The sequence below is a fragment of the Crocodylus siamensis genome, chromosome 7, assembly GCF_052110815.1.
Source record: "Crocodylus siamensis isolate JL-2025a chromosome 7, ASM5211081v1, whole genome shotgun sequence".
Lineage (NCBI taxonomy): Eukaryota > Metazoa > Chordata > Crocodylia > Crocodylidae > Crocodylus > Crocodylus siamensis.
Window position 1 is genome coordinate 35612029 of NC_143401.1, and position 27476 is coordinate 35639504.

At 43.2% G+C, this 27476-nt stretch overlaps 1 protein-coding gene across 4 annotated transcripts in view; it reads left to right on the forward strand.

The window, feature by feature from the left end:
* Positions 1–27476, forward strand: part of TSPAN14 (tetraspanin 14) — an 87105-nt gene that overhangs the window by 28619 nt on the left and 31010 nt on the right. For 3 of the 4 annotated variants that reach the window (XM_090057781.1, XM_090057779.1, XM_090057778.1), the window contains 2 exons: positions 5984–6081; positions 22523–22573. In XM_090057781.1, the coding sequence (XP_089913907.1) occupies positions 6001–6081; positions 22523–22573 (132 nt within the window). In that variant the 5' untranslated portion in view covers positions 5984–6000. Of the gene's footprint in view, positions 1–4914; positions 5099–5983; positions 6082–22522; positions 22574–27476 lie in introns of those variants that run through there. The other variant, XM_090057780.1, reaches the window with a different exon arrangement.

The window sequence follows — 27476 nt, forward strand, 5'->3', positions numbered from 1 at the left end:
GTTCTAACTAGATCAGTTTGGGGAAACTTTTCTGTTGTGTGTGTGTGTGTGTGTGTGTGTGTAATTAGATAGAAATAGAATAAAATCAATTCCCTTATTTTAAAATAAGTAAAATCAATTCCCTTATTTTAACCAAAATTAGACTTCACCCCCCATATACTTCCATGAGAATTGGAACTAGTGATGAATCGTCCATCTAAAGGCTCAGAAGTTTGGTTTGGATGCTTCTCCATGTATTCTCCAAAGAATGTTGTACATTTGAAAACTTGGCTAACTTTTATTCCAATCCCACAGTTGGTCCAATAAAAGAGATCACCCACTCCCCACCCAAAATCCTAGTCTCTTGTGTAATCCCTGGATCATCACTGCTACAACATCACATTAACACTATCCTAAAATAGAAGGTATTTTAACTTTTGACAACAGAGCACTCTCAAAATTCACAGGGCTCTCCCAGGCATACCTGCATCTCTGTACTGACTTTCAGGAACCAGTTTAACAAATTGCCACAGATTCAGTAAGAGCAGTCAATAGCTGAGAGAATGCATTCCAAGCCAAGATGGATGGAGTGAGTGGACAGTAAGGAAATATGATTAAATTAGAGATGCCCAAGTCTCCTGAGTCATTAACACAATGTCCTTTTAAAGAATATACATAATGCTTTTCTGCACCACTTGTCTTCAAAAGGTTCTTCTGGGAACCCTAATATCACCAAATCATCTTTCTCGAAGAGTCTGAGTATGTGTCTGAACACTCAGTTTCAGTTTTGCAGTTGCCTGTAAACATCCTTTTTAAGGGGATGTGGGAAAGGGTGTGCTTGTGACCTCTTTCAAAATAATGCTTAAGAATTATTGCACTACGCAAGAAGCGTCAAAGCGGGCTTGATGCTAGATGTAAGGCAGGAGACAACCTGTGAAGTGCAGTTCTCTGTCAAAGTACCAAAACTAGCTACAAAGTAAACTGAATTGCAATGTGTGGGGGCACAAGAAGTTTCCTGTAACCCTTTATAGCACTCTTAGTTTGCTTTAAAATAGTCAGATGGTGTGGAAGTTTGTTAGCTGATGCTGATTGTCAGTTGCAGAGTTAGAAACACCTGTAGCCCCTTTGCACCCTCTGCACACATTCTCCCTTTAATGTTGGGCTTCTTGCTTTTGCTTGCCTTGGGATACAGTCCTGCAATTCTCCTACTTTTAGACTTGAGTCTTGGGCCCCTGGATACCAACACTAGGTTCTCAGTAGGTCCAGCTATGCTCTGCACCTGCAGTCCAGTCAGTGGTACTGTGGTGACCAGGCAGCTTTCTTAAAACAAAACATTTTTGATGCTGTTGTATTCCTACTGTTAAGATTCAAGTAGGATCTTGGCTTAAGGTAGTGTTTCTCAACTCTCATGGGTGTTTCTGAACCTCTAGAGGGGACATGAGAGGGAGGAATGAAAAAGCAGAAGAAAAAAAGGGGAAATACCTAGGGAAGACAAATAAGAAAAAGAGATGTGTGAGAAATCAACTTTCTAGAATATTTCTTAAATGATTAGAGAGATTACAGTAGTGGTTCTCAACCTTTTTAGATTCAAGGCACCGCTCTGCAGCTTTTCTCAGCTGGGGTGCCACTAAATTCATATCCACTGTTGTGCTGCCTCAGCTTCTCAGTGGTTCTCTACTGGAGTTCTCCTGTTGCTGCAGCCAAATGAAAGTGCCCCACATGTGCAGAGCCTGACCAGGAAATGACTGTGGCAGAAGCTGGTGTCCCTACTACCCACATGTTATAACTGTGGGTAGGGACTGAATAACTGATGCACCCCTTCAGGACCTGGCCCTGCATGCTCCTCTTGGCACGAAAGGCCTGTGGGACATTTCCCTGTAGTGACAGCCAGGAGATTTATCTGTGTGTTTCCTTTGTTTCTTCAGGTTGGTATTTGGCACGGCAGTGGTACCACCACCATGGCATCCTTGAAAGGGTCTTATAGCATCCGTGTTGAACCACTGGGTTAGTGTGGTGGTAGTGACTGTGTGTTACTTCTGTTATCAGGAGCTGGGGTGGTGCCGGTGCTAAGATGCACAGTTGATATCCCAGAGGTTGCAAGCTCACAGCATTGCCCTGTTGGATTCCAACGAATTGCAAATGCTGCTAAATAACTTGTCACAAGGAAATGAAAAAGGACAGAACAGCTGTTATCTGTAACACGGAATCAAGGGGTACACTGCAATAGAACAGACTCTAAAGGGCTATACTGCCCCAAATATTTTGAGAAGTATTGCCCTAAGTATCTTACCCTTCTTTTCATGAACTTGGAGAGGCCTAGTTGCTTCATACACTCTACAGAGCCTGCCTCTGACAGAGTGGGAGCATTATATGGACGTTTTTCCTCCCTGTTTCAAAAATTCTTGTTTTGTTGGCCTTAGTAATACAATCTATGAAGCTGGTAATTTGACTGTGTTTTCTTTCCCTCTCCAAATGTTTTTTTATGCGTGTTTTTTTTTTTTCTCTGTTGCATGAGCTTGGCAGACGGAGAGGCAAATTGTCATAATAGGTTGAATGGTCACAAAGTAGAGCTCCTGTTTATTTTGAAAAAGAAAATTGACATGCACATGTATTTATGTGGTATTGATTCAGGCTTCTAAGTGCTTTGTGGATGCATTCACCCTTCATTTCTGAACACAAGTTAAAAAAATTCATTAGGAAAAATGAATCCAGTGGCATTTCTTAAAACAGAAGATTTTTTTAAACATTTTCCTTTGTCAGATTAGCAGATGGGATTCCGTTTTGGGTTGCAACAGTAGCAGCCATTCTTCAGCATTGTTTCTATTTTGGAAGATCTATACACACCTTGAGGAGGTTATAGGCTGTAATTTCTCTGTCAATAAGTTTTTATAGCCTCTAAAATAAGCCTCTGTCTGTGAAATCTGCACCTAGTTTTTTTGTGTTTTGGGTAGAAGCTTCTCTGGGTAAAATGATCTTATTTACTAGGATGTAAATGTTTAAAGGTATTGCTATTGCATGTCATGCTTCGGCTTAGTACTGTATATAAAAACGGGTGCAATCCACTTTTCAAAATCTCTTAGAATCCACATTTGGTGTAAAGCTAGTTTGAAACGAACTATGGATGCAGGACACTATACCACAATAAAATGCCCAGTTACAAACTGCCTCCACAAGGAATGCATAAATCTTTACCTAGTCCAGATTCTGGAAACAAGATAGTTAATGAAACTCCTAAGTAAAGTGAAAATCGTAATTATTAGAATTTTCAAACATTGTGAGACTCACATTACAAAGGGGTGTTGGGACATTGCATGGCCAGATGGTAAGTGTATGACAAGATTCTTTATTCTCTGTTTGCTAAATGATCAGAGATTGCCAAAGAGAGGGCACAGACAACCATATGCAGCCCTTCTCTTAGAAAAATACAGAAATGCTGACCTTCCTCTCCCCTCCCTCCCTCCCCTTCTGCCAAATGCCCACTAGGCAATTTCCAGACACCAGACGGGAAGTCAGACCCTGGTCTGTGTGCGGCAACTTGATCTCCTTCCCAGAGAGGATATCCAGTGGTGCACTCATTTGGTCCCTTAGGACAAGGATAGCTTTGTTTTATCCTACTATTTAACTGCTCCAGTGGGACTTGATTTGCCATTGCTTTCCTGCTTCCACTTCAAAAAGTTGGACCTAGATTTGTCACGAATTTGAATCTTGACATAGAACAAGGTTTTGGCTTTGTAATTTAATACAACCCTGATTTAAGTTCCAATACGTTACTGGAAATAATTTAGTAATGCTTTTTAAAATAGGTTTTTCTTAAAATGGACTCTTCTTTTCTCTCTACATCCAAAGGGAAATTTTTGTATCTGCGGTGGAAAATGGTCGGTGTGGGGGTGAGTGTGTGTGTGGTAATGACAGCATGTGATAAACCTCCATCCCAAATTGCAAGACAAAATTTAAGTAACAACCTTATGTTAGACCATGTTGTGTTGGGCTAAGACCTGGGTGGGCAATTATTTGAGCTGTTAACGAGTTTTTTGGTGAGCTGTTAAGGGCGGGGGAGGGAGGGGAGACCAGGTGAGAAGATGCCAATTGATCTTATACGGCCCACCAGCTACCACCAGGAGCCTGAGGAAGGAGGGCTGACCCCCATGTTGCTCTGCTCTGCCACAGCTGGAACCAGGCTGGGTCGCACTCCTCCACTCCCTCAAATACATCCCCTCCCACCCCCCTGCTCAGGTTCCTGTTGGCGGTGTGCAGTCCTGGCACTGCAACTGCCAGCAGTCAGGGCTGCATGGGTCAGGTGCGATGCAGTGCTCCAAGTAGCCATTGTGCTTACCTGCTGTGGTGAGGTGCTGCCACCGTGCATCACTGTGAAGGTCAGGGCAGCCACCCCGGGTCAAGTGCTCCTGCAGTCAGCATGGGCTCATTTCCTAGTGGTGCCACAGAAGCAGCGACTCGTTGCGGTGGGTGGGACAGCTACTCACCATGCTGTCTCATGCCCCTTTCCAAGCAGATGAGTGCTGCACAACCTGGCCCTGGCTGTGGCAGAGCAGAGCAGTGCAAGGCACAATCCTCCCTCCCTAGGATCCCAGTGGTGGCTGGTGGGCGAGATATGGCCTGTGGGCTATATTTTCTCCACCCTTTGACTTGCAGCTAAGGTACTGTAGCCTTTCTTCAGATGTGCCAGAGAATCAAAGGGGCTTTGGTCTTGCTCATATTGTAACTCCAGCTATGGGGAATGGTGGCCAAGGTAGGAGAAGGATTTGCTTGCTTTAAATTCTCTCTTCCCATCTAAGTAACTAGAGTATGGTAGGTGAAGAAAGAAAAGTTCTGCCTTGCCCTGAAGTTTTGTTTCTTTATGCTCAGGCATAATGCAGGAGTAAGATGCTGTGAGCAGGGGTGAAGTAACCCCCTCCTTCTCCAGATCAAGAGGAGGAATTGTAACTGAATCAGTCTGGCCCTATAGCCACACTGCTCTGGCAGCAGACATGTGCTTCTACCTTTTTGGGCTAGTCTGTAGAGTTGCATGCTAGTCCTATCAGCAGTAAGATGAGTGTCTGCCTTCCTCCGGCTTTTCCTTGTAACACTATTTTGCTAACATTGCCTCACTTCCACACTTGAGGTAAGACCATTTGAAAAATGTCTCCACCCCCTTCACTTTCTGAACCTTCATTAAACTTTTGTAGGGAGGAAATCCTTTAAACAAGTGATTAGAGGGTTGAATGGACAAGTGCTGTTAACCCTTTTCCCACTCAGTTTTAGGACTGACTGGTGTTTGCTACTGTAATCTTTCCCACATTTTAAGCTCTTGAGGGCACTTTTCCAATTTAACAGCTTTTATAGTGAAACTGGGTTTGGTGGGTTTGGTATCACATTGCTTACTCCAGAATGTTCAGTGTTTGCTCAGACCGTTGGGTTAAGCCTGGTGCTGCAACACTGAGAAACAACTGGGGACAAAGTTGACTCTGTAGAGTACAACAAGTAGCAGCCCAGAAAAAGGAACCTTGCAATGCAAATCAAAGCTTTCATAACTGCATGACTGTTGTCCTGACCAAAATAAAAATAATTATGCAAACTTGATAAAATAGAGAAATGTAAAACTTGACAGTGATAGAACAGATGGCACAGCTGAACAATGGACCTCCCTGCACTGTTTTTTCTGAACATATTCTTAAAACCTTGTAAAACTGATTGGGGTAGGAAAATAATAAATCATGAGTATACAAAGTACAAGTGCTGCTTGTGCCTGGGGACAGATGAAAATGTGAAAGAGGTGGTGACTTTTGGTGCAGAATTGGTTCTCCATTGATGCAGGTGTTCCAGATTCAAATCTGATCAAACATTTTTCTTGTTTGGGGGGTGGTCTTTTGCCATATGAAAGAAAGAATAATAATAAAAACATAATGCTAAGACCACAAGTAGTTTGCCAGCGGATGTAGAAGCCAGTGTGATAATTGAGCCTTTTTTTAAACTGACCTGACTTTACCTGTTCTTCCCTTCTTTGCAGGCATTGCTCTATAGAAGATGCACTATTACCGATACTCTAATGCAGAAGTCAGCTGTTGGTACAAATACCTCCTCTTCAGTTACAACATAATCTTCTGGGTGAGTTCAAGACAAATCTTATCCTTCTGTAATGCAAGGTCTTTAGCCTGGCCATGTACATGCTAGTTACAGACAGTGGTTGGTATGGAATTTTGTACTATGCCCAACCATATTTTCTATATTTCAGATTTTACACTGGTAGCAGGAAGCTGTCCAGATGTTTCATTATTGCTGATTTGCTTTGTCATAATGTAGCCATCCTGATACAAATTGGAGAGAAACAACATTTTTGTTCAAGGGAACTTACATGTTTGGTCACACAGTAAATCAGCATACTGTCTAGTCTCTAAACCTCAGATATCTTATCTACAGATGAGTCGCAATAGAAAAAAAACTAGACCTATGGACTTCTCCTGCTTTGGTAGTTTAATCTGCAAAATTGGGCTGGATAGCTGAATAGTCTTTTCTCAACATGCTGCTGTGTTTACTACTGCTCTAGGCTGGAACCATTAAACTTACTGTGCAGGAATGGTAAATACTTAGTATATAGAAATTATTGAAGCTTTCTTCAGCTTTTCAGTATGAAGAAAGTCAGCTAACTTAGTCTCAGTTCATTTGTTTTTCAGATAATGTAGACTGACTTGCCTGATGCTAATTCAAACAAGGCCCGTAGAAGGACACAGAAGATGGCATCAAACCCTTATTGTTGTACTGTGCTACATTTATATTAAGATAAGGCATGCCCCTTAAAACACCTACGGTTGCAAGTTGTGAGGATATCACTTGAAGTTTTCCTAGAGAACCTCAAAATAGGCAGGAATTGCTGATCTATATGGTATTAGGTATGTGTTGATGACCTTGGAGATGATGAAAAAGGAATGCCGTGACTATTTGTGCCATTGTATATGGAAAAACTTAAGTCCATCAGTCACTGAAATAAACGCTTGGTATAACCCCATTGAACTTTTCCTTGCATAGGTATCATTAAAATTATTCCTGTAACTGGTATAATGGTTTTATTCAGTGTTGTGACTGAGCAGAGTTTCACTGGATCAAACTTAAGTATTGAATTTTTGCAGGGAAAGAGACAGCTTATTTTGTTTAAAGTTGATAACATGGCATTAGGTACCACACATAAATTATCATATTTCCATTGAAACTACTGGAGCTAAATGGATTTTTAGATTAACCTCATCAGTCTGTGATAGAAATTTTAGAACTTCTGGATTTGTTTTAGAAACAGATCTGGTATTTTGATATATCTCAAGATGAAGTTTAATGAAGAATAGTGGAGAAAGGGGGGTTTGAACTTCCATGATTGGTCTTTGCAGGGTTACTACTTGCATTTCCAGTAAGTTCGTTAATAAGTCTCAGGGCTTGGTCTAATCTTTGGTCTAATCAACAAGATTTTTGCAGAAATATTTTTTTAATTGAAAGCTTTCAGGCACAGACAGCCTTCATCAGGCATTGGAGAAAAGACTGTATAAGTTCTCCTGGGTAAAAATGAAAGTTCATACTTCATAGGATTTCACAGAAGAGTCAGTAGATGGAAAACTCCTCTGGGCAGTGGGTTCATAGCTGGTATGGAGCAAATTACCTTGAAACAAAGGCAGGAGCAGTGTCTCAGGTTTCAGGTAATCAATTGCTTCCTGCCTGGGAAAATATGAAGGTTTCACTTTAAAAACTGGCTAAAATTCAATATCTTCCATGTGTCAGGTATCAAGGTTGTAGCCATATTGGTCTAAAGGAAGAAGCAATCAGGGCTCATAGTAGAGATAATATTATTTATTAGACCAACAAGATTTTTGTAAAAAAAAAAAATAAAAAATCTTTAATTGCAAGCTTTTGGGCACAAACGCCCTTCATCAGGCATTGGAGAAGAGATTGTAAAAGTTCTCCTGGGTAGAAATGAAAGTTCATATTAATTATAGGTTGTCATTTTAAAGAGAGAATAGATTTCTTAATTTTTTTAAAACTTGAATTGAAAGCTAATAGACTGTTTTGGTAACACAAACCATATCTATAGCTAGATCCCTCTTGAGAAGACATCTACTTGTTTTACAACAGCCTCTTTAATATAAGGCAAGCTGTGACTGTATTTGTGCATAACTAGACTTTTTTGGTTGTGTCTGGGTCAGCCTGAAACTGAATCTCTCTCTTGTGTTCTCTCCCCCACCTTTTTGGTTAATTGGAAAAAAATCTATTATGGGTTAAGTGAAACACTAACTTTGAGTTCATGCATTTTTTTGTTGTTGTTTGTTTAGTAAAGGAAAATATTGTGTTTCTGTGGGTTCTGGGAACCATTAAGGAAGGAGGAATCAATAGTGATGCTTCCTTTTTACCTTGGTGATTAGGGCACTCTCTCCCATGAGGTACTTGTCTTCCTCATTCAGAACAGGGATTTACACTGAGGTTTCCTACTCACCAGAAGAGTTCCCTAATTTCTGATGCATTTTTCTGAGATGAAGTGATCTTAATACTGTAAGAGGAGTTCAGTTATTTTATGAGCTTGAGGGTTGTATGTTGGAAGGGCATGTGCAGGGTCTGCCTCTCTTGTGCGCTGCTGGTGGTAGCAAGAAGCCTGGGAACGGAACAAGCAACATTTCATGCATCTGTATTAGCTGCCTGATATTCTTGTCCTGTGTGTGTGCTTGAGGTGAGTCTTCATGCTACCTGCTTCTATATTGTTCAGACATTGACTTCAGCTGCCATGACTCAAGAATCCTTTCAACTGCCACCAATCAATGACACTTTTAATGCAGAATTAACTGCACATGCCTAACAAGAATGGGTGATAAAGGAGAAAATTAAAATGTCTGTCATGCATGCACTGGTGGAATCCATATCTATAGAAGTTAAAGCTTGTCAAGTTTAAAACAGTAAGGTAACTTTAACTCTTTATAGGAAATGTTTTTTGTTTTCAAATATGCCCTTGAAAACTAAATGGCAGTCATAAACTTGCATGAAAGAGTGTTCTCTTCCCCCTTTTGGGAACACGTCCAGAATTTCTGCATTAAATTTCTCAAGATTTCCAAGATGACTCAGAAGCCTGTGATGAAGAAAGGGGGAGAGGGGTAGGGAATCCTTAGCACTACTCTCCTTTTTCCTCTCTCCTGTCCCCTAGTAGAAGCAGCCAGGCGGTAGTATGCAGAGTTGTGCAGAGACTCTTTCAGCTCGCACCTAAACATGCACGTTTTACTTTCACACGTATCAAAAATACCACACTGTCAACATTTCCTGCCAATGCTTTGTCTGGTGTCTGTGGCTATTCAGAAAATGAGATCAGTTTTTTGCATGGTGTTTTCTGTTTCAGTTTTTTGTTTTTTAAATATTAGCTATAGACCCTTTAACTAGGTCTTGCCCTTTTCTTTGTATTGATTCTGTGCTTCTGATTGTTTATCATTCAGTATTTTTTGATACATATGGACTGCATTTGAACAATGTAATACAAGTACGATTTCTTTTTAAAACAACTACAATTTTAATACTGGCAGGCCTAGAATGTAACCATAGATTTTTCCAAAAAAACACAAAAACGTGTTCCAGGCCAGACTAGCCAGATCAGGTCTGAATCCTTTTGATTTTAAACAAAGCTCAATCATTCAAACACCGTATGTGGCGCTGCAACCAGCAAGTATCCTTCACCCCAGACTTCTTAGCGTGGGGCTTTGGATACTTCCAAATCCATTGGCAGGTATCCTGTGTCTAGGCCCTAGCCTGGATTCTTGAGGTTCAGATACCCCCAAGTGTTGCTTGCCTTCAGCCAATGGCCACAGGTGCAAGCTAGGGAGGAGTCCCCAGTTTCCATAAAGCAGGCATGTAGCCAAGATCTTCCCACTGGAAATTGGCCGGTGGGAAGCTAACTATGAGGCTCCTGTACGGAGTTCTGTCTACATTTAGACTGGGGTGCACCCTCCACTACTCACTGCCATTTAAATCCATTTGTCTCGGGTATCAGACCAGTGCAGTGACTACGGTTGATCTTAGCCGACAAGAGGCTGAGAAGCAGAAATACTCTGTAAACCATGGTTTCTTCAGTTAATGGTTGTTAAGAGTGGCAGGTGGCTTATGTAGGTTGAGTGATTTTAGTAAGAAACACAGGACTCCTGATTCCATCACTTTTGGACGTAGTCTCTCTCCACTCTTCCTCTTTCTATTCCTCTAAGCAGGAAATAGTATGGAAGTGTGTAACAATATTTATTTTTCCTTCAAACCACATGTATCTAAAAATATTTTTGGTCAGCAAAGCTAGCTCCTCTCATGGACAGAGAAAATCTGCATCTCTGGAAGGGGAACAGCAAATTACTGTTGTTTCTCTAATTGCCTTGAAAACCAACAAAAGGCATTTGTGTGCCCCTTTGAGGGCTGGTTTAGAACACATACTGAGGCCAAGAATGCTTCTGAAGCAGTATATTGTGCCCTGTTACCACTGCAGGGCTGTGGTTGAATGCTGTGAGCACGCTATGTGGTGAGTAATAAATCAGACTCGATTGTCAAAGTCTTACTAAAATATAAGTAAATGGGTTTTTTATTTTTATTTATATATATATGAGAGAGAGAGAGAGATTCTGTCTATTCATTGATCAGTTAGTTGTTTTATATCTATACTTGCCAATTGTCCATCAAGAATGATGCGGGGGGTGCTGGGATGGAGTGCCCCCACCTAACACCACATGCTGCTGCTGTTCTGCCTCTTACAAGGGGTGGGGTGGGGGACTCGAGACCAGTGCTGCTGGGCCCGGCTCTCCTACCCCCTGTCTGGTCCTTGGTGTGACTTTGGAATCATGGTGGCACTCCCCCATGCTTGGAGCACTCTGATTGGCTGTTTCCGTCAGCCAATTGGAGTGTGAATAAAGTGTGACAGATGGACAGACTTAGGCTTTTATAATATTAAAATAATTTAATGCTTTTGGGAGAAAAAAATGTCCAAAATGGAATTTATTTTTTCAGAAGAGAAGGTAAAAAGCAACCTGACAGTTTTATAGATCTTTAAGCCCTCTCACAGAAAACATTCGGTTGCTCACTGGAGAGGGATAATTGAATTGTGCATGTTTCTGTCTAACGTCTTTTACATTGCGCACCTCGTGTCAGTCTGCAGTTACTTAAAATATGTGAGTTACAGGAGAAAGGAGGTTCTCAGAATATTTAAGGTTAATTTATTGCATCAGTTGGGGCACAAAAATCTCTAAAGTATTTTAGGCCTTGTGTAGACTAAACAAGGGGCACGTGCACACGACACTTTAAAGTGGGTTAAGTGCTTTTGTACCGCTTTAATGTTGTTGGTATTTGCATGTCAGTGGCGTATTGCACAGTAATTCCAGCCGCTGTAGCAAATTTTGTGGCATAATGCACCTTAAATGACTCTAAGGAGTTTTAGTTTGCTGCCCTACAGCTGCAGAGCGAAGCTCAGGGCTCCGTGCAGCTCAGGGCTCTGCAGGCAGCCTGGCACCAGCCCAGAAAAGCAGACTGGGTTTTTTTCCTGGAGCTGTGTGGGGGCTTTCCTCTGTGGTTGTGGTGCCCCCCCTCCCCGCGTGACTGCCTGAGCCAGGGTGCCTGCGGGCAGGTGCTGCCTAGGAGGGGCTGCCACTGCCACAGAGGGAAGCACCAGCTCCCCTCCCCTGCAGTCCAGGGATCGCTCTGCCCACTGGCAGCTTGCCTTCCCATTCCTGCCACTCGAGAGGCTTGTAAGTTTGGGCATGTGCATGATACTGGGTTTAAAGGGTCCTGAATTGAAGTGGTGTTTTTAAAAACCCACTGCTTCAATTTAGGGGCCCCGTTTTGTCTACACACACCCTTAGACTAAGTTACATTGAAGTAGCTGCAGTTTAGCAGGCATATAAATCTGCTTCTGGTCAGTTCACTTCTATGGATCTTGTGGCTAAGGCTGAATTTCCCGGGTCTAATTTCCTATTTCAGCAAATTAGTAAAATACAAGTCATCTAGGATTTTGCTGTCTACTCCCTTGGAGTACTGGCACTTGCAGAGCAGGAAATAGTGTCCCAAATGGGGAGCCACTTCATTGCAATGTGGTCATTTCCACTCAAGCTCTAGCTGGTAGTAAGCACAGCTTGTTTTAGCAGTTGTTTTACCTACGTAACAATAGTTTAATGACTAGTCCAGAAGGAAATGGACAGAGCATATTACTGCTAAACAGAATCATGATAGCACTAATTGGAATTTTGTTTGTGGTTTCCAGTGGGTGACTTCTTTTCCATATCTGAAAAGTCATTGTTTAGGCATGATTTGAGTCACTGCTTTTGAATGCGTCTTCTCTTCATCGCAAGTTTATTAAAATTAGATTTAAACACTACTTTCAGTTTCAGTGACAGGCTGCTTCAGCATGACTGTGGTGAGTCTTAACTGTGTTGTTCCTTTACCAGTATTTGGAAGTGTAAGTTTTTTTTATACACCACTTTGCTTACTTCTGGCGGTGTCATGCAGGGGTGATGGCTTGGCTTATGTCTGTGCATGAGCCCGAAACCTGGTGTGGCATGCCTGCAGATTTGTCTGACCTGTTTTGAAACTCTGCATGCAGAGTAACTCATACACATTTCTCAGTTATATAATCTGTAGAGTAAATGAGGAACGCTTTATAAAGAACTCTGGGCAGGCCAACACTAAGTTTGCTGGGTTGGATACCTTAGTGACAGGCATGAAAAGATTACCCAACTGACGTACCTCTGCCAACAAAATCCCCGGTGGGGGTGCAGCTATGCAGTCTTTTGTCAGCGTTGTTTATGTAATTGGGGCAGGTGTAGCTACAGAAGCAGAAAAACCATTTTTAATCAGAGTATGTTGTATCTCCATTTGGGGGCTCTGTTGACAGCTCTGTTAGCAGAGTTGTAGTGGCTGAAGCTTCACAGTGTAGATGAGCTCTCTGAATGCAACATAGTGCTTGTGGCAATAAAAGCAATGATGCATCAAACCCCTGATCCCTTCTTAAAGTGATAAATCGGTGTCCTGCTTCTTCCTCTTGGCTCTACCAGATAGAATGAACTCACTAAAGGTGGTAACTCTTTGCTTTTTTTTTTCCCTAGAGAAAAGGATGTGTTTCGGAGACACATTTCAGGTATTGGACCCTACCTTGCAGTAGCTGTGCAAAATGAGGTTGGAAAAGCCGATTGCAGGCTAAGGAGAAACAAAGTCCTTTCTAGTAGTAGTATTTGAAGTACCAATACACAGATAATGGAAGTATCTGAATAGAACACCATTTAAAACAAGGGGAATAAAAATCAATGATTAAAAATAAATTAAAGAATCAAATTTTTTGTTTAAGTCAGGTTTTTTTGGTTTAATCACATTTTTAACGATGCTTTTTTAAAAATAAAAATAAACCTATATAAAGATAGCTTTAATTTAAGATATGTTGAACCTCAAAGATATCATCATGGAATAAGGATTACGGCTTCTAATTGTATATTATTTGAGATAATGTAACCTTTTAGAAAAGTTTTACAAATAGGTCACAACAGGCCATGGACTATATTAGGGGTCCAATCTTATGGGGTTTCCAGAGCATCCTCTATGGATTAGTAAAGATCACTAATGGGACTCAGTGCTCAGTCTAGAAGATACCATTAAGCATCTCTGTAATGCTTAGTTTCAGTTCTCAGACTGTGGATTTGTGAGAGAACAATTGTGTTAACAGCAGTATATGGAGATGAGAGATAACAGACCTGATTACCCACCCATCAGCCTTCTTATCTCTCTGTAAGTTTGTGTACACAGTCAAGCTCTTACCTTTTCTCTAAAAATGCAAAGCTGCAAAAATTAAATGAATAAAGGGTATCAAACAACAAGAATGCATTTTTTATAGAAAACAATGATTAAATTGACGTTTCCTGACTAGCGAGTTGAATCGTGATTTAAATCATGAGTCGAATCTCTTTGATTTAAATCAAACCACCCTGATTTAAAATGATCTCAAAATGAAACTAGGCTCATTGGGGGAAGGGAAAGATGACGGTGGAGGAAGCCTTGGACTGCCAAACCAAGCAACACCCAGAAGTAAAGCCCAGCCTAGACCAATGAGCAGAACATATACAAGTAAGCAACAGGGGCCAGGGCAATGCTGTGATTAGGGGGCCAGTGCACATGTCCACAGGAGGCCTCAAATGCCTCTACACAAACGTTCATAGTATGGGAAATGAGCAAAAGGAACTTACCCTTCTGCTAGCTGACACCAACCTGGACATAGTGGGGCTCACTGAAATGTGGTGGGACCCAACACATGACTGGGCGGTGAATATCAAGGGCTATAGGCTGTAGAGGAGGGATAGGACAGGGAGGAAAGGTGAGGGCGTGACACTCTACATTAAGGAGGAATACACATCCTTGTCAATTAGCAAGGAATCAGAGGTGGGGCACTCTGAAGTGTTCTGGGTTAGAATACAGGGCAGTCGAGGGGAAAGAGATTTAACGGTGGGGGTCTACTACAGACCACCCAACCAAAGGGAAGAGCTAGACCACGAATTCTTAAGTCAGCTGACAGAGGTAGTTAGGTCAAAGGATGTGGTCATCATGGGGGACCTGAACTTTCCAGACATCTGCTGGGAAGACCAGTCAGCCAGGTCTGACCGCTCATGTAGGTTCCTGGCCAGAATGCAGGACCTCCACCTAACCCAGGAAGTGCACAGCCCCACCAGGGGAGACGCCTTGTTGGACCTGGTGCTGGCCACTGGCTACGACCTGGTGAGGGGTCTGCGGGTGCTCGACCACCCGGGTGACAGTGATCATCGCCTGCTGGAATTCACCATCCAGCGCAAGGTGGCAAAGGCCTGCAGCAAGGCAGCAGCCCTAGATTTCAGAAGGGCGGACTTCAATGAGCTAAGGAGAATAGTCGAGGAAGCACTGAGGAGTGGGGGGGAGCCAGGTGGCCAAGAAGAGTGGTCGCTCCTTAAGAAGACGATCCTCCATGCCTAAAGGGAGGTAATCCCAACACGGATCAAAGGGGGCAGGAGGGCGCAAAAGCTCCCATGGCTCACCAAAAGCAGCCAGGAATGTCTCCTAGCTAAAGGGAGGTGCGGACCCGATGGAATGGAGGGGCCATCACCAGGGAGGATTATACTGCAGTTGCTTGGGGATACAGAGGGCAGTCAGGAAGGCCAAGGCAGAGATAGAACTGGGACTAGCTTCCTGGATCAAGGACTACAAGAAATCCTTTTTTAAATACAATAGGGGGCAAAAAGAAGGTTCCGGGTAACGTCGGGCCCCTGCAGGACACACTAGGAAATTTGGTTGTCACACCAGATGACAAAGGTAACATATTTAATGATTTCTTTGCCTCCGTTTTCCTGAGCAGGGACTGGAAGAGCCACCCCCCCCCTCTGGGCCCCCCTTAGACCCCAGGGGAGGTGCACCTAGGCCAAGGGTTAGTGAGGAACTAGTTTGGGAACTTCTGGAGGGACTGGATGTATTCAAATCAGCTGGTCCGGACAATCTCCACCCCAGAGTACTAAGGGAATTAGCTGAGGTCATTGCGGGATCCCTGGCATGGCTTTACGAGCATTCGTGGTGCTCTGGTGTGGTGCCAGAGGACTGGAAGAGGGCCAATGTGGGAAGGGAAAGAAAAAGGGAAGAAGGAGGACCCGGGAAACTATAGGCCAGTTAGTCTTACCTCAATCCTGGGCAAGCTTTTTGAGAGAATTATTCTGGCACATGTCCACGAGGGTCCAGCAGGGGAAATTATGCTTAGGGGCAACCAATATGGGTTCATTAGAGGCAGGTCCTGTCAGACCAACCTGGTGGCCTTCTACAACCAGATCACCAAATCCTTAGATGCAGGGGTAGCAGTGGACATAGTCTCTGTGGACTTTCGGAAGGCCTTTGACACCGTTTCTCATCCCATTCTCATTAAGAAACTGGGGGACTGTGGTGTCAACACCCACATAGTCAATGTGTTGCCAGCTGGCTAGAGGGCCGCACCCAGAGAGTGGTAGTGAATTAGGTCATTTTTGACCCGGAGGGATGTGGGCAGTGGGGTTCTGCAGGGCTCGGTCCTCGGGCCCGCACTGTTCAACATCTCCATCAGTGACTTGGACGAGGGGGTAAATAGCACCCTGTTCAAATTTGCTGATGACACTAAGATGTGGGGGATGTGGGCACACTAGAAAGGAGAAATAAGCTGCAATCAGGCATAGACAGGTTACAGGGGTGGGTAGATGAGAGTAGGATGGGATTCAACACCGACAAGTGCAAGGTGATGCACCTGGGGAGGAACAACCAGCACCATACCTACAGGGTGGGGAACTCCCTTCTCATCAGTACAGAGGCGGAAAAGGATCTTGGAGTCGTCATTGATGCCAAGATGAACATGGGCTGGCAGTGTGGGGAGGCAGTCAGGAAGGCCAACCACACCTTGTCATGCTTCCACAGATGCATCTCGAGCAGGTCCAAGGAGGTGATCTTCCCCCTCTATGCGGCACTAGTTATGCCGCAGCTGGAGTACTGCATCCAGTTCTGGGCGCCACACTTCAAGAGGGATGTGGACAGCATGGAGAGGGTCCAGAGGAGGGCCACTTGCATGATCAGGGGACAGCAGGGCAGGCCTTATGAGGAGAGAGCTAAGGGACCTGAACCTGTTCAGCCTCCACAAGAGAAGGCTGAGGGGGGATCTAGTGGTCTGTTACAAATTAGTCAGAGGGGATCAGCAGGCATTGGGGGAGTCCCTGTTCCCCCGACCACTACCAGGAGTGACCAGGAATAATGGTCACAAGCTGGCAGAGGGTAGATTTAGGCTACTTAGGAGGTGCTACTTCACAGTCAGGGCGACTAGGGTCTGGAACCAACTTCCAAGAGAAGTGGTGCTGGCTCCTACCCTGGGGTCTTTAAGAGGAAGTTAGATGTATACCTTGCTGGGGTCATTTGACCCCAGTAGTCTTTCCTGCCATGGCAGGGTTTGGACTCGATGATCTGCTCAGGTCCCTTCTGACCCTACTAACTATGAAATTATGAAAATACAAACTCTGCTGATCAATGGAAGGGACATTGGGAAGCCCAACATTTCATTGAGAAATGTTAGGTATATTCTGTTTGTGGTCAAGTTAGTGTTTTATGCAGGTAAGAAAGACATATTGGCAGCTGCTCAACACTTTGAAATAAGCAAGACAGCATTTATGTGCTGTTGATGGGAATGGTGGAAAATCCACCAGAAAGCAAATGCTTCCTCTGAAGTCTCAGAGGAATTGCTCATCAGAGAAAATAAAAAATACTCCTTTTTTGGGAACAAGCCATAAAGAACACTGGAGGGAGAACCTATCTAGGGATACCTGTTATTAGGTAAATTTAAAAATGACAGTGTAGGATGCTTACCATCTCTGAGAGTGGCTGGTTACAGAGAATTCGCAAAATAGAAATCCTAGCAGAGATCTGATTTGAGATTACTAAAAAACTTAATTCTGAAACTGCAAAGAAGAAAGAGACTTGGGGGTCATCATTGACCACAAGATGAACATGAGCCTGCAGTGCGATGCTGCAGCTAGTAAAGTGACCAAAACGCTGGCTTGCATCCATAGATGCTTCTCGAGCAAATCCCGGGACGTCATTCTCCCCTTGTACTCGGCCTTGGTGAGGCCGCAGCTGGAGTACTGCGTCCAGTTTTGGGCTCCACAATGCCAAAAGGATGTGGAGAAGCTTGAGAGAGTCCAGAGGAGAGCCACGCGCATGATCAGAGGTCAGGAAAACAGATCTTATGATGATAGGCTGAGACATGGGACTCTTTAGCCTGGAAAAGCATAGGCTCAGGGGTGATCTGATGGCCACCTATAAGTTTATCGGGGTGAGCACCAGGATCTGGGGGAACGTTTGTTCACCAGAGCGCCCCAAGGGATGACTAGGTCGAATGGTCATAAACTCCTGCAAGACCGTTTCAGGCTGGACATAAGGAAGAATTTCTTTACTGTCCGAGCCCCCAAGGTCTGGAACAGCCTGCCATCAGAGGTGGTTCAAGCACCTACATTAAACACCTTCAAGAGTAAATTGGATGCTTATCTTGCTGGGATCCTATGACCCCAGCTGACTTCCTGCCCTTTGGGCAGGGGGCTGGACTCAATGATCTCCCGAGGTCCCTTCCAGCCCTGATGTCTATGAAATCTATGAAAGTTCTAGGTGGAACTCTTTGGTTATGATCCCCAGAATTGTGAATTAGAATTGCTGCTGATGCACTGTCTTTTAGCTATCAGTAACGATCGCTTGTGTGACACAGCCTGTCTCTCTGAGAACATTATCTGCCATGCTAGGGCAGCCCATTTCTGGCGGGCTTTTTTATTTCTAACTAGCATGCAGAATGCAAGCTTCCTAAACTTCAGATGGTGACCTCTCTTGTTTATCCATACATTTTCATTTACTCAAGGCCTTCAAGGAACAGGAAAGGGAACATCTCCCTTTAGTGCTAAAGAAAGGCTCTTTGCACAGAAACATGAGGTAACCTGCAAAATTAATAGCTATGTTATGGGGAAGTGAAAAACTGCTTCTTGAGTGCTGGTTAAGTCAAAGATCAGTGGTTATCAACCTCAATGAACTCGGGGCATCCCTCCATAACTTCTGTCATTTGAGTGGCAACCAATTTCAAAAATTAATTTTATATAGTGCAGAAGAGAGTGGGGTAGGGAAAGGGCGAACCATTCATCTCTGCCCCTGGCCTGCTCTCTTCTGCACTGTGGGGATTGTTATGCGACCCAGTCTGGCCCCCATTCACTGTGACTGGGCCCCGGCCCAGCCCGGTCATTACATAATCAGAACCTAGTGGCTCCTCCAGAGGTGCAGTGACAGGTAACCAAGGGTGGGGGAGGGTACATGGCCCCCCTGATCTTTACACAGGTGAGGGCGGGCTGCAGCTGTAAGCTGGGCTCAGCCTCTGCTCCGTGTCCCTGTGCCTCGCCATCACTTCAGAAGAGGTGGGCGCTACCATGTGCTTCACTGCCCGGCCTGTCCAGTGGCAGGATGCACATGGTGGTGTCTGCCACTTTCAAAGTGGTGGCGGTGAGGTGCGGAGACACAGAGCAGAGGCTGAGCCCAGCTTGCAGCTGTGGCCTGCCCTTGCCTGTGCACCCCCTCACCCCCAGCTGCCCATTGCCGTGCCTCTGGAAAAGCTGTTGGGCTCTTCCTGGGGACAACGCATAGCGGGGCAGGATGGGGATGGGGCTGGGGATCCTGGGGGCTCCATCCCCTCCAGCCCAGCAGTGCAGCCAAGGCTGGACCCACTCCAGGCCCTGGCTCTGGCCCCCCCAGGCAGTATGCGGCCAGGGCCAGGAGGCAGCTGTGGCCAGTGTGGCATCCAGGGCTGGCATGGTCAGGGCTGGGAAGCGGCCAGGGCTGGGAGGTGGCTGAGGCAGTGTGATGCCGGGCAATGACACTCTCTCCCCCTTGACCCTTCCCTTTCAGACTTTCCTGTGGGGGTGCGGCATGTGTGCGCTCATATGCACACATATGTTTAGCCCCCCCCACCAAATTTTGTGTCCTTCCTCCACTTATGCCCCTGTGTCCAGCTGCTCACCGCTGCGGGCTTTACATCTGGCTACTTGCTACCCCCCCACCCCCATTGCTGTTACCAGCTTGTTTGGGGCAGGGGGGCCCAAAACTATTTCTTGCAGGGGGCCCCAAAAAGTTTTGGGCCAGCCCTGATTGGAGGTAGAAAAGGTAGCCTTAGCTGGAATATCCAAATCGGGAATTGAAAACAAAAGCAGCCTGTGACTTGAATGTGGGAGAAGAGAGAGGGAGATCAAGAGATCGGAATAATTTTTGCTTAATCTAAATTAATAGAGTTAAAAAAGATGTATAAATAGTCAGCGAGGTTGCATAGCATTAAGTGCAGAAGTTGTCTCAGTGTCTGTCAAACTTGCTGTTTACTAAGAAGGAGTGGGGCAACCATCACTTCTGCTTAATTCAAAGTAGCTTAAACAGGTTAGGAGTAGGTGGGAAAGAAATGATGCATCTAATGGAATAGGAAGAAAGATCTAGGTAATAAGCCTTGATACTGAAAAACCATGCAAAAAGAACGGTAGTTACACTTAGTCTGGTATTGCACTATAAAATTGCTAAACAGGGAAATGAGTTGCGGGAAGTAGTGCATGAAATCTGCAATCTTCATCAAAGTGTAGCTGGAAAAAACATCAGCCAGCCTAGGGACAATTTTCTTTGCATAGGAATATATCAAATAAAGTGTTAAGGTGGCAATATGGGCATCTTGTATCAAGATTTTAAAAGGAGCACACTTTATTTGGAGGGAGGAAGATATAGCTCTACTGCTGTAGAATCATATACTTAACAGTGCAATTGTTACCACTGTTGATTAGAAGAGACCTGTGTTCAACAGATCAGACACAGCATTGTAAGCTGGGAGATGTTTCTTTTTTTCCCCCTGGATTTGTCATCATCTTAGTCTGTGCCTTTGGAAAATCAGCTTAGTGGTCTTAGTCATGGAGCAGGACTGTGTTGATAGGTGTCATATGATCTCAGAGGAAAATAAGACCAAGAGAGCTTGTAAACAAAGTATAAGACAAGAGGTAGTTTGGGAGGGGGTCTGAAAAGGAAATGCAAGGAAACAGACATATTATTTCTTGTCTTGACAGATAGTGGGTATGGCACATCAAGACCCCAACTCTTGCCAAGTGTTCATAGGTATCACAACAGCAAAGGGGAAGTTTTAAATGGACTTAAAGAAGCAAAACAAAATAGATTTATTGAAAATTTCTATCATGTAGGATAGGACACAAATGCTTTTTTGCAGGGGGAGAGGAGGGGAGGGGAAACTTTGCACCAGCCTTCTTAAATATTGTTATGAATGGAGTGTAATAAGAAACTGTCCAATTCTATGAAAAACTTTGGGATTTTTAAAATTTCTTTCTGGTCGTTATTGGGCTTAGACTGAGACTTTTCAGGGTGTTTTGTGGGGAAAGGAAATAGAATGAGGAGGAGAGAGACTCGCAACAGAAATGCCAATAGCCCAGTGGTAAGGGCGCTCATCTCTGGTTAGACATATTAGAAATCTAACTTCAGTGTTTCGTATCTCAATGGTTGGGGCACTTACCTAGAATTACTGGCTCTTCTGGGGTGATGTTTTCCCTCTGGTTGACAATCACTGTTTTTGTTCAAACTACAGTGCTTTGAGATTTATTTAAGGGTGTCATGCAATATTAGCACTGTTAGGCCTTCAAACACTTGCACATGGTTCACAAAAAAAACTCAAAGGGCATGTCCAGACTAGCTCATTCTGTTTCCCCGGGGTCAAGTTGCAAGTGCACACCTCTTGCCGCTGCTGCTTGTCTCTAGGGAATGCCTGTGTTACGCTTGCTTTGGTGCATGGCAGGATACCTTGGGTAGGGTGGGGTAGGAAAGGCTGGGACCAGCAACTGTGCTGGCTCCCATAGCCTTACCTGGAAACCTGGGGGCCTACTGGGGCTGCAGCCATGGCAGGAAGCCTGGTGGGCAGCCAGCATTTGGCTCTGGCCCCTAGTTTGGGGCAACATGCACTGTCGTCACATGTGCCACCCTGTTTTGTTTTGTTTTTTTTCAACGGGGGTTTATTTTGACCCTGGGAGATCCCATGGTCAACCCGCCCCCCAACACCCTATGCTGCAAGGTAGAAGTGTGGGGAATGCCTGCATGTGCAGTGTGCAGCACCATATTCCACATGTCTGTGCTTGTCTGGATGCGGCCAGAGGTTTCAACTGAAAAACCACTGTCAAAAACATTTTGACCTGTTGAGGTCTTTCTGAGTTTTTTGCAACAGAATAGCCACTATTTTTCTGTAGCCAAAAAAATGAGTGAAAGCTAAGAGCATTTATGAGAGGTGCCTTGGGTCCAGTGGTGCCAGTGTCCCATTTCAAAGAAGCAGGGCACTGAGTCTGAGGGGTAACTTGAGTCCGAGAAGGTTGAGAATCACTAGAGTAGAAATGTAGTTATGGAGCTAAGGACGAGTTCCTAATCAAACGATCAGAACTGATGTGTTCCTATGAACTTTTGGATGTGATTAATCAAAATGTTTTTCTTCAGAAAATGCTGTTGGAAAATTTTCTCACTAGCTCTAGTGATGTGCCAATTGGATTCAAGGCTAGAACATGTGATAACAAATGTGAAATGATGGGGAGAGGAAGCAGATGCAAAGGATCTTGAAAGTGAAGGCACAAGCATCTTGCAGAATTTGATCTATTCATCAGCCTTCACTGTAGCACCCTTTCAGGACCTAGTCAGGGCTGATATTTAGGCCTGATTGTGAAAAATGTAAAGTGTTCCCCAGTGATGTTTATGAGGAATTTGAGCGATTCAGTGCATTTGTGTGAGATACTGGTGGGAGGATGAAGAGAATTTACTCTACTGCTCTGTGGTCATGTGGCTAACTTAAAGTTTTAAGAGAGATCAGGTGCTTTTCACTTGTGTGCAAACAGCAAATCATAAATGGATTCTCCGTTTGCTTTGCTGCAGATATTTGTTTCTGGGTGGGGGCAAATATGATGGGAAGTAGTGATCTCCTTCTGATTATGTAATCTTTTTTTTTTTCCAATAGCTAGCTGGAGTTGCCTTCCTTGCAGCTGGGCTTTGGGCATGGAGTGAAAAGGTAAGTGTGTGATGGGGGTGTTGCATTATCTACAAGCTAAAAACAGTGCTGGGTTGGTTTTCCCCCTCCTTAAGAAATAATACAAATTTTAAATGTGATCTAACTTAATTCTAAGTTTCAATAAAAGGATCTTGGTTTTGAAGTGCCCATGTAACTGGCATGATTTTTTAATATTCCCTAGTTTAACATTCTCTCCATCCTTTTCAAAGGCATTGCTTTTGTTCTGTCCCTTGTCTTTGCAGGGCTAGGTAAATAATTCAGCAATGCTACTTCTCATTTAAATAACAATGTTTGATGTTTAAGGATGCAAGGTGACCACTAGCTTACTCTCATATTATTCTCTGCTGGCCTGGAGAAAAGCTCAAGGCCTGCGAGTTGATCTGAGATTGAGATGCTGTGGAATTAACTTATTTGTACTTCCAGTTTTGTCAAAGAGATAACCAAAGGCCATTTAAACTTTTGAGTCTCAGTTTTAGAATCTAGTCTGGAGATGCAAAGTAGCTGTGGGATTATCTAGTCAGGAGGGTTTTAGCTAATCAGGTTTTAAATGTGCCAAGAAGTGCAACATCCCCTACCTTTCACTTGAGGTGGTTCCAAAGACCAACCTTATAGTCTAAATATTTCCCTCTCCCTGTTTTCTCTTGATTACTGTAAGATTGTTAGATAACCCACAGATCTTGTTTCTATTTTACTCTGTGCTGCTGAGGAATTGCTAAGTAAACGAAAGACCAGGGCTTAGAATTAGCAAAATTAAGAAGCAGTATTTTGAGGAGGAAGAGAAACTATTTTGTCAGCAATGCAAGTGCAGTTAGCTTTCAGAAGGTAAGACAAAAGCTTTTTTGTTTTAATTAGCTAAACATGTCAAATACGCTTAAGAGCTTTTTGTTAATCCCTCTTTCTTATTTGCCCAAGGCCTTCTGTACACAATAAGCTTCAGTGGCATTTTCTACTCTATCTCCTTATTTAAGTTTTTCATTAATTTGTTAACACTCTTTGTAAACAACTATCCTGCTTTATAGGCTCATTTTAAATAGAGAGACATGGAATACAGCATTACATATTGACTTTATTAATCCATCTACACTATTCAGGGACTAGAAGATGCCATGTTCAGAAAGGATCTATTTTCCTTTCATTGTTTTGGAAAATGGAGAACGTGTATACTAATTTATTAGAATGGACAAGATTTTGTATTAATCACTAAAATAGATAGCCTGGCTTTTGGTATAATAGAAAGCTACTTCCTACTATTTATTATTATGTGATAATTGTAAAAATAAGTAGTTAGGAAAACTTCCTTAGCTAAAATTAATTTTTTTCCTCACTGCTGCTAGATTTTTTTTTAATGTAATAATACTATTCTCTTTGTAAAATTTGAAAGTTCCCTCTCTCCTTTTTTTCCTCCTTTTATATTTAATTAAGCTCCTCTAGGGATATCCACAGTTTAAAAGGACTTCACAGAATTTGCAATGGGAGAAAGTGAATTTACAACTTGCATCTGCTAGATGTTTTTTATAGTATGCTGGATTTGCTTATGGAGGGGAAACTTTGCTAAATTTATTCTCATATTATCATCTGGGAGTAGGTTTTTTCTGTTGCGTAACTGAAAGGTATTACGTGAGGCATTTCTATGGTGTTCTCTGCCCCCTTGTTAGGGAATATCAGTAACATGAGCTATTGTGAAAATAACCAACTAGTATTAAAAACTAGCTAGCTTCCTTAATTGGTGGAGGGAATCTTTTAGATCTGCCCTGTCTTTTATGTGGAGATAGAAATCTCAATGGACAGTAAATACATTGCCTCTAAACTCTGTAGGCTCTGATGTTGTTATGTACTAGGGTACTGATACTCAACCAGGGTACTGTGAAATTCTAGGGGTGTTGCCAGGTGGTACACAGTAATATTAAGTGTGCTAACTCTCCAGCAATTCACAAAATAAACCTAGAGAATTCAAATAGGAACACAGTTGTGGTCTTTTTGAGTTCTTTGCAACTGAAGAATTACTCTATTTTTCTATAGTAAAAAAACAAGTGAAACAAGGTGATGTTTACTCAGGGTTGCCTGCAGTCTAAGAAGAGTGAGAATGAATGTCCTAAGGAGGTGAATTTATAGGAAGCTTATCAGAGTTAAGTAGAAATGGAAGGCGATTTTGACTAGTCAAGGATACTTTCTGAACCCTGAGCTAATGTAAACAATCTGTCTTATCCAAGCATGTTGGAGTTCTCCATAATTTTGAATTCTTTATGTTCCCCTTGCCAATCAGGATTAATCCAACTTGACTCCTCAGCAGGGATTTCTGTTAACTGAATTAATTTCTGTCTGCTCTGTCTGGGACAATACTCTCCTTTTGTTGAAAATGAATAGGCTTGTGACTTGCTCAAAAATACTACCAATATATTGCATTCTTTCTGCAGAGGGACTGAATTTGGTACTCACTGGGTGTGTCCACGTGTGCCCGATTGCACAGTTGTAACTTCTGGTACTGCACAGTCCCAGCGCCATACGGATCGTTTCTGACCCTACTGTGTGGTAGCTCGTTGCTGCTGTGTGGTAACAGCGGCATCACAGTTCGTGCCTGACAGTGCTACGTTGCTGTAGTTCATCGCTATGGTGATATAGTATCTCATGTAGATGTGCACACTGGCTTCATCTTCATGTTATTAAGGCAAAGCAAGAATCTGTGGCACTTATTGCTCCTGGGTGCTGTGTTTACATGTGTGCCCAGGACTGCAGCATGCTGAGCTGCGTCAGAGCAGCCCTGGATGGTGGGAGGACCGGGGTGTCAGTCTGCCAGCCCGGGACTGCTCCGACATATCTCAGCGTGCTGTCGACAGGCTGGCCAGGGCACAAGGGTGCTGTAGTGCAGGGCTAGCTCCTGAGTCTCATATATAAGTATCACCACACTTAAAAATGGCAGGTGGGGCATTGAATGTGTTTTAGTTCAAGCGCTGCCGCTGCCATTTTTAAGCACGGGGAGGCTGATGCATGAGACATGGTGGCACTTTAGAGTGGCTTTCAGAGCTCCTCCCACCTCTGGAGCACATGTGAAAGTGCCCTTAGATTGTAAGGTCTAGAGAACAGTCCTATCTTACAAATTTGTATAGGAATAAATAAAATTATCCCTCAGAATTGTGATAGTGCCTTGGAAACTTGAGCATAAAACAAAAAATAGCCTCTTTATAAAACACAATGCCATAAAACCAGCACATCAAGTACTTGTAGGATACAAGTGAGGTTTGTTGGTATGTTAGAATACAAAAGGTGATCTGTGTATAAGGATGAAATTAAAGAGGAGCCCAAGGTGACCAATTTTTAAATACAGAAATAGAACAGGGGAGCATCTAAGGAAGTTTTAAAAAGAGTAGAACTGTGTTTTATTATTAGTTTAAGAGGCAGGCACTAAAGAGAGGCGATTTAAATAAGAAAGAGCTTTATCTCTGTGGCTATCACCTTTGCAAGAGCCTGTAGGTTTCAGACAAGTTATCAGTAATACAAATGCAAGCAGCATTCTAATTAGGAAAAGATCTAAGTCTTTCTCTCCATAATGGAAAAAAGGGGGATAGAGATCAACTTAGGAGCCCCATTTACAAACCACTACCAGCAAACAGACCATGAAATGAAGATGTGTGGTTTTCTCAGCCTAACTAAATCCAATAGTAAAAAAGACACCCGAGAGAATGCAGAAATATAAATTCAGAGCAGCAGCCTACTTCTGTCAAAGAACCGTATGTTGCCATCTTGCTATTCTGACCAACATCTGTGCTGGAATAGATATAAAAATACACATGACAAAAGAATGGCAAGGGAGAATCTACGCTGTCCGTTAATAAGCAATAATGCTACCTTAGGGACATACTGCAGTTAAGAGCAGCTGCAAGCTGTGTAGAGGAAAGCACACTGAAGTAAAAGCACTTTCAATGACATAAGAATGATTAAGCCTTTCTCCTCGTGCTATGTTGGCAGCAATGTGCGAACAGAAATTTGTTTTAGCTATACTTTTCCAAAGTACAATGAAGTAATGAACAATTATACTATAGTCCACAGTGAACCACTCTTTTTCAGGCATTCTCCATAAAGGATTGTCAAGAATGTATAGATTTCTGAGGGTTAGGAAAATATAATAAACTGTTCTTTCTAGATGATGCAGAGGCCCCTGGCTTGTTTCATCAGTGATGTGTTTTCTGTAACTGCTGAAGCTGTAAAAACTACAGTTATCTCTTGTATCACCCTTGTAAGCAATAGCCCAGCAGACAAAACCCAGATTCACCAGAACCCACACATAGGGAAGAGCACCGAGACATTGTGAAAAAGGGTGCTTCTACACAACCACAGAGCTGTGGAAACCATCAGGGGAGCAGAGTGTTATCACACTGACAAAGCTTTTACAATTGTTTCCACTCATCTCTTGTTCACTCTGACCTCATGTTTTTCCAATTTCATCTGCTTCAGTAGATCTACCTGGAGAGGCTTTTACATAAACAAAAGTTGTTTCAGGGAAAATCAAGTAGTAGTTGGGCTCTGGTGCTTATTTCCATTATAACTGGTTTCCACCATTTGTGACTATAAAAGGTAGGGGAGGAGGTAAAAGGAGGGGGTGTACTTATGCATGCCAAAGATATCTTAAAACTACACCATGCATACTCAAAAAGGAAGGATATGAAAGGAGAGATGGGAGATATGAGCAGAATATCTCTTTTCTATGTTACTGTTTCTGTTTGTGCAGTGCACTATGTTAGGAGTATACTGTGGCTTTATGACACTTCTCTCACCCTCCTTCAGGCTATAAGTTCATGAAGACAGGGCTAAAGACTAAGCATTAGACTGGCCCCTGTTCAAATGAATTTATGGAGTTGGCTGCATCTTCAACTATCCTGTTTCTGTTCCACATACCTTAAGCAGCAGC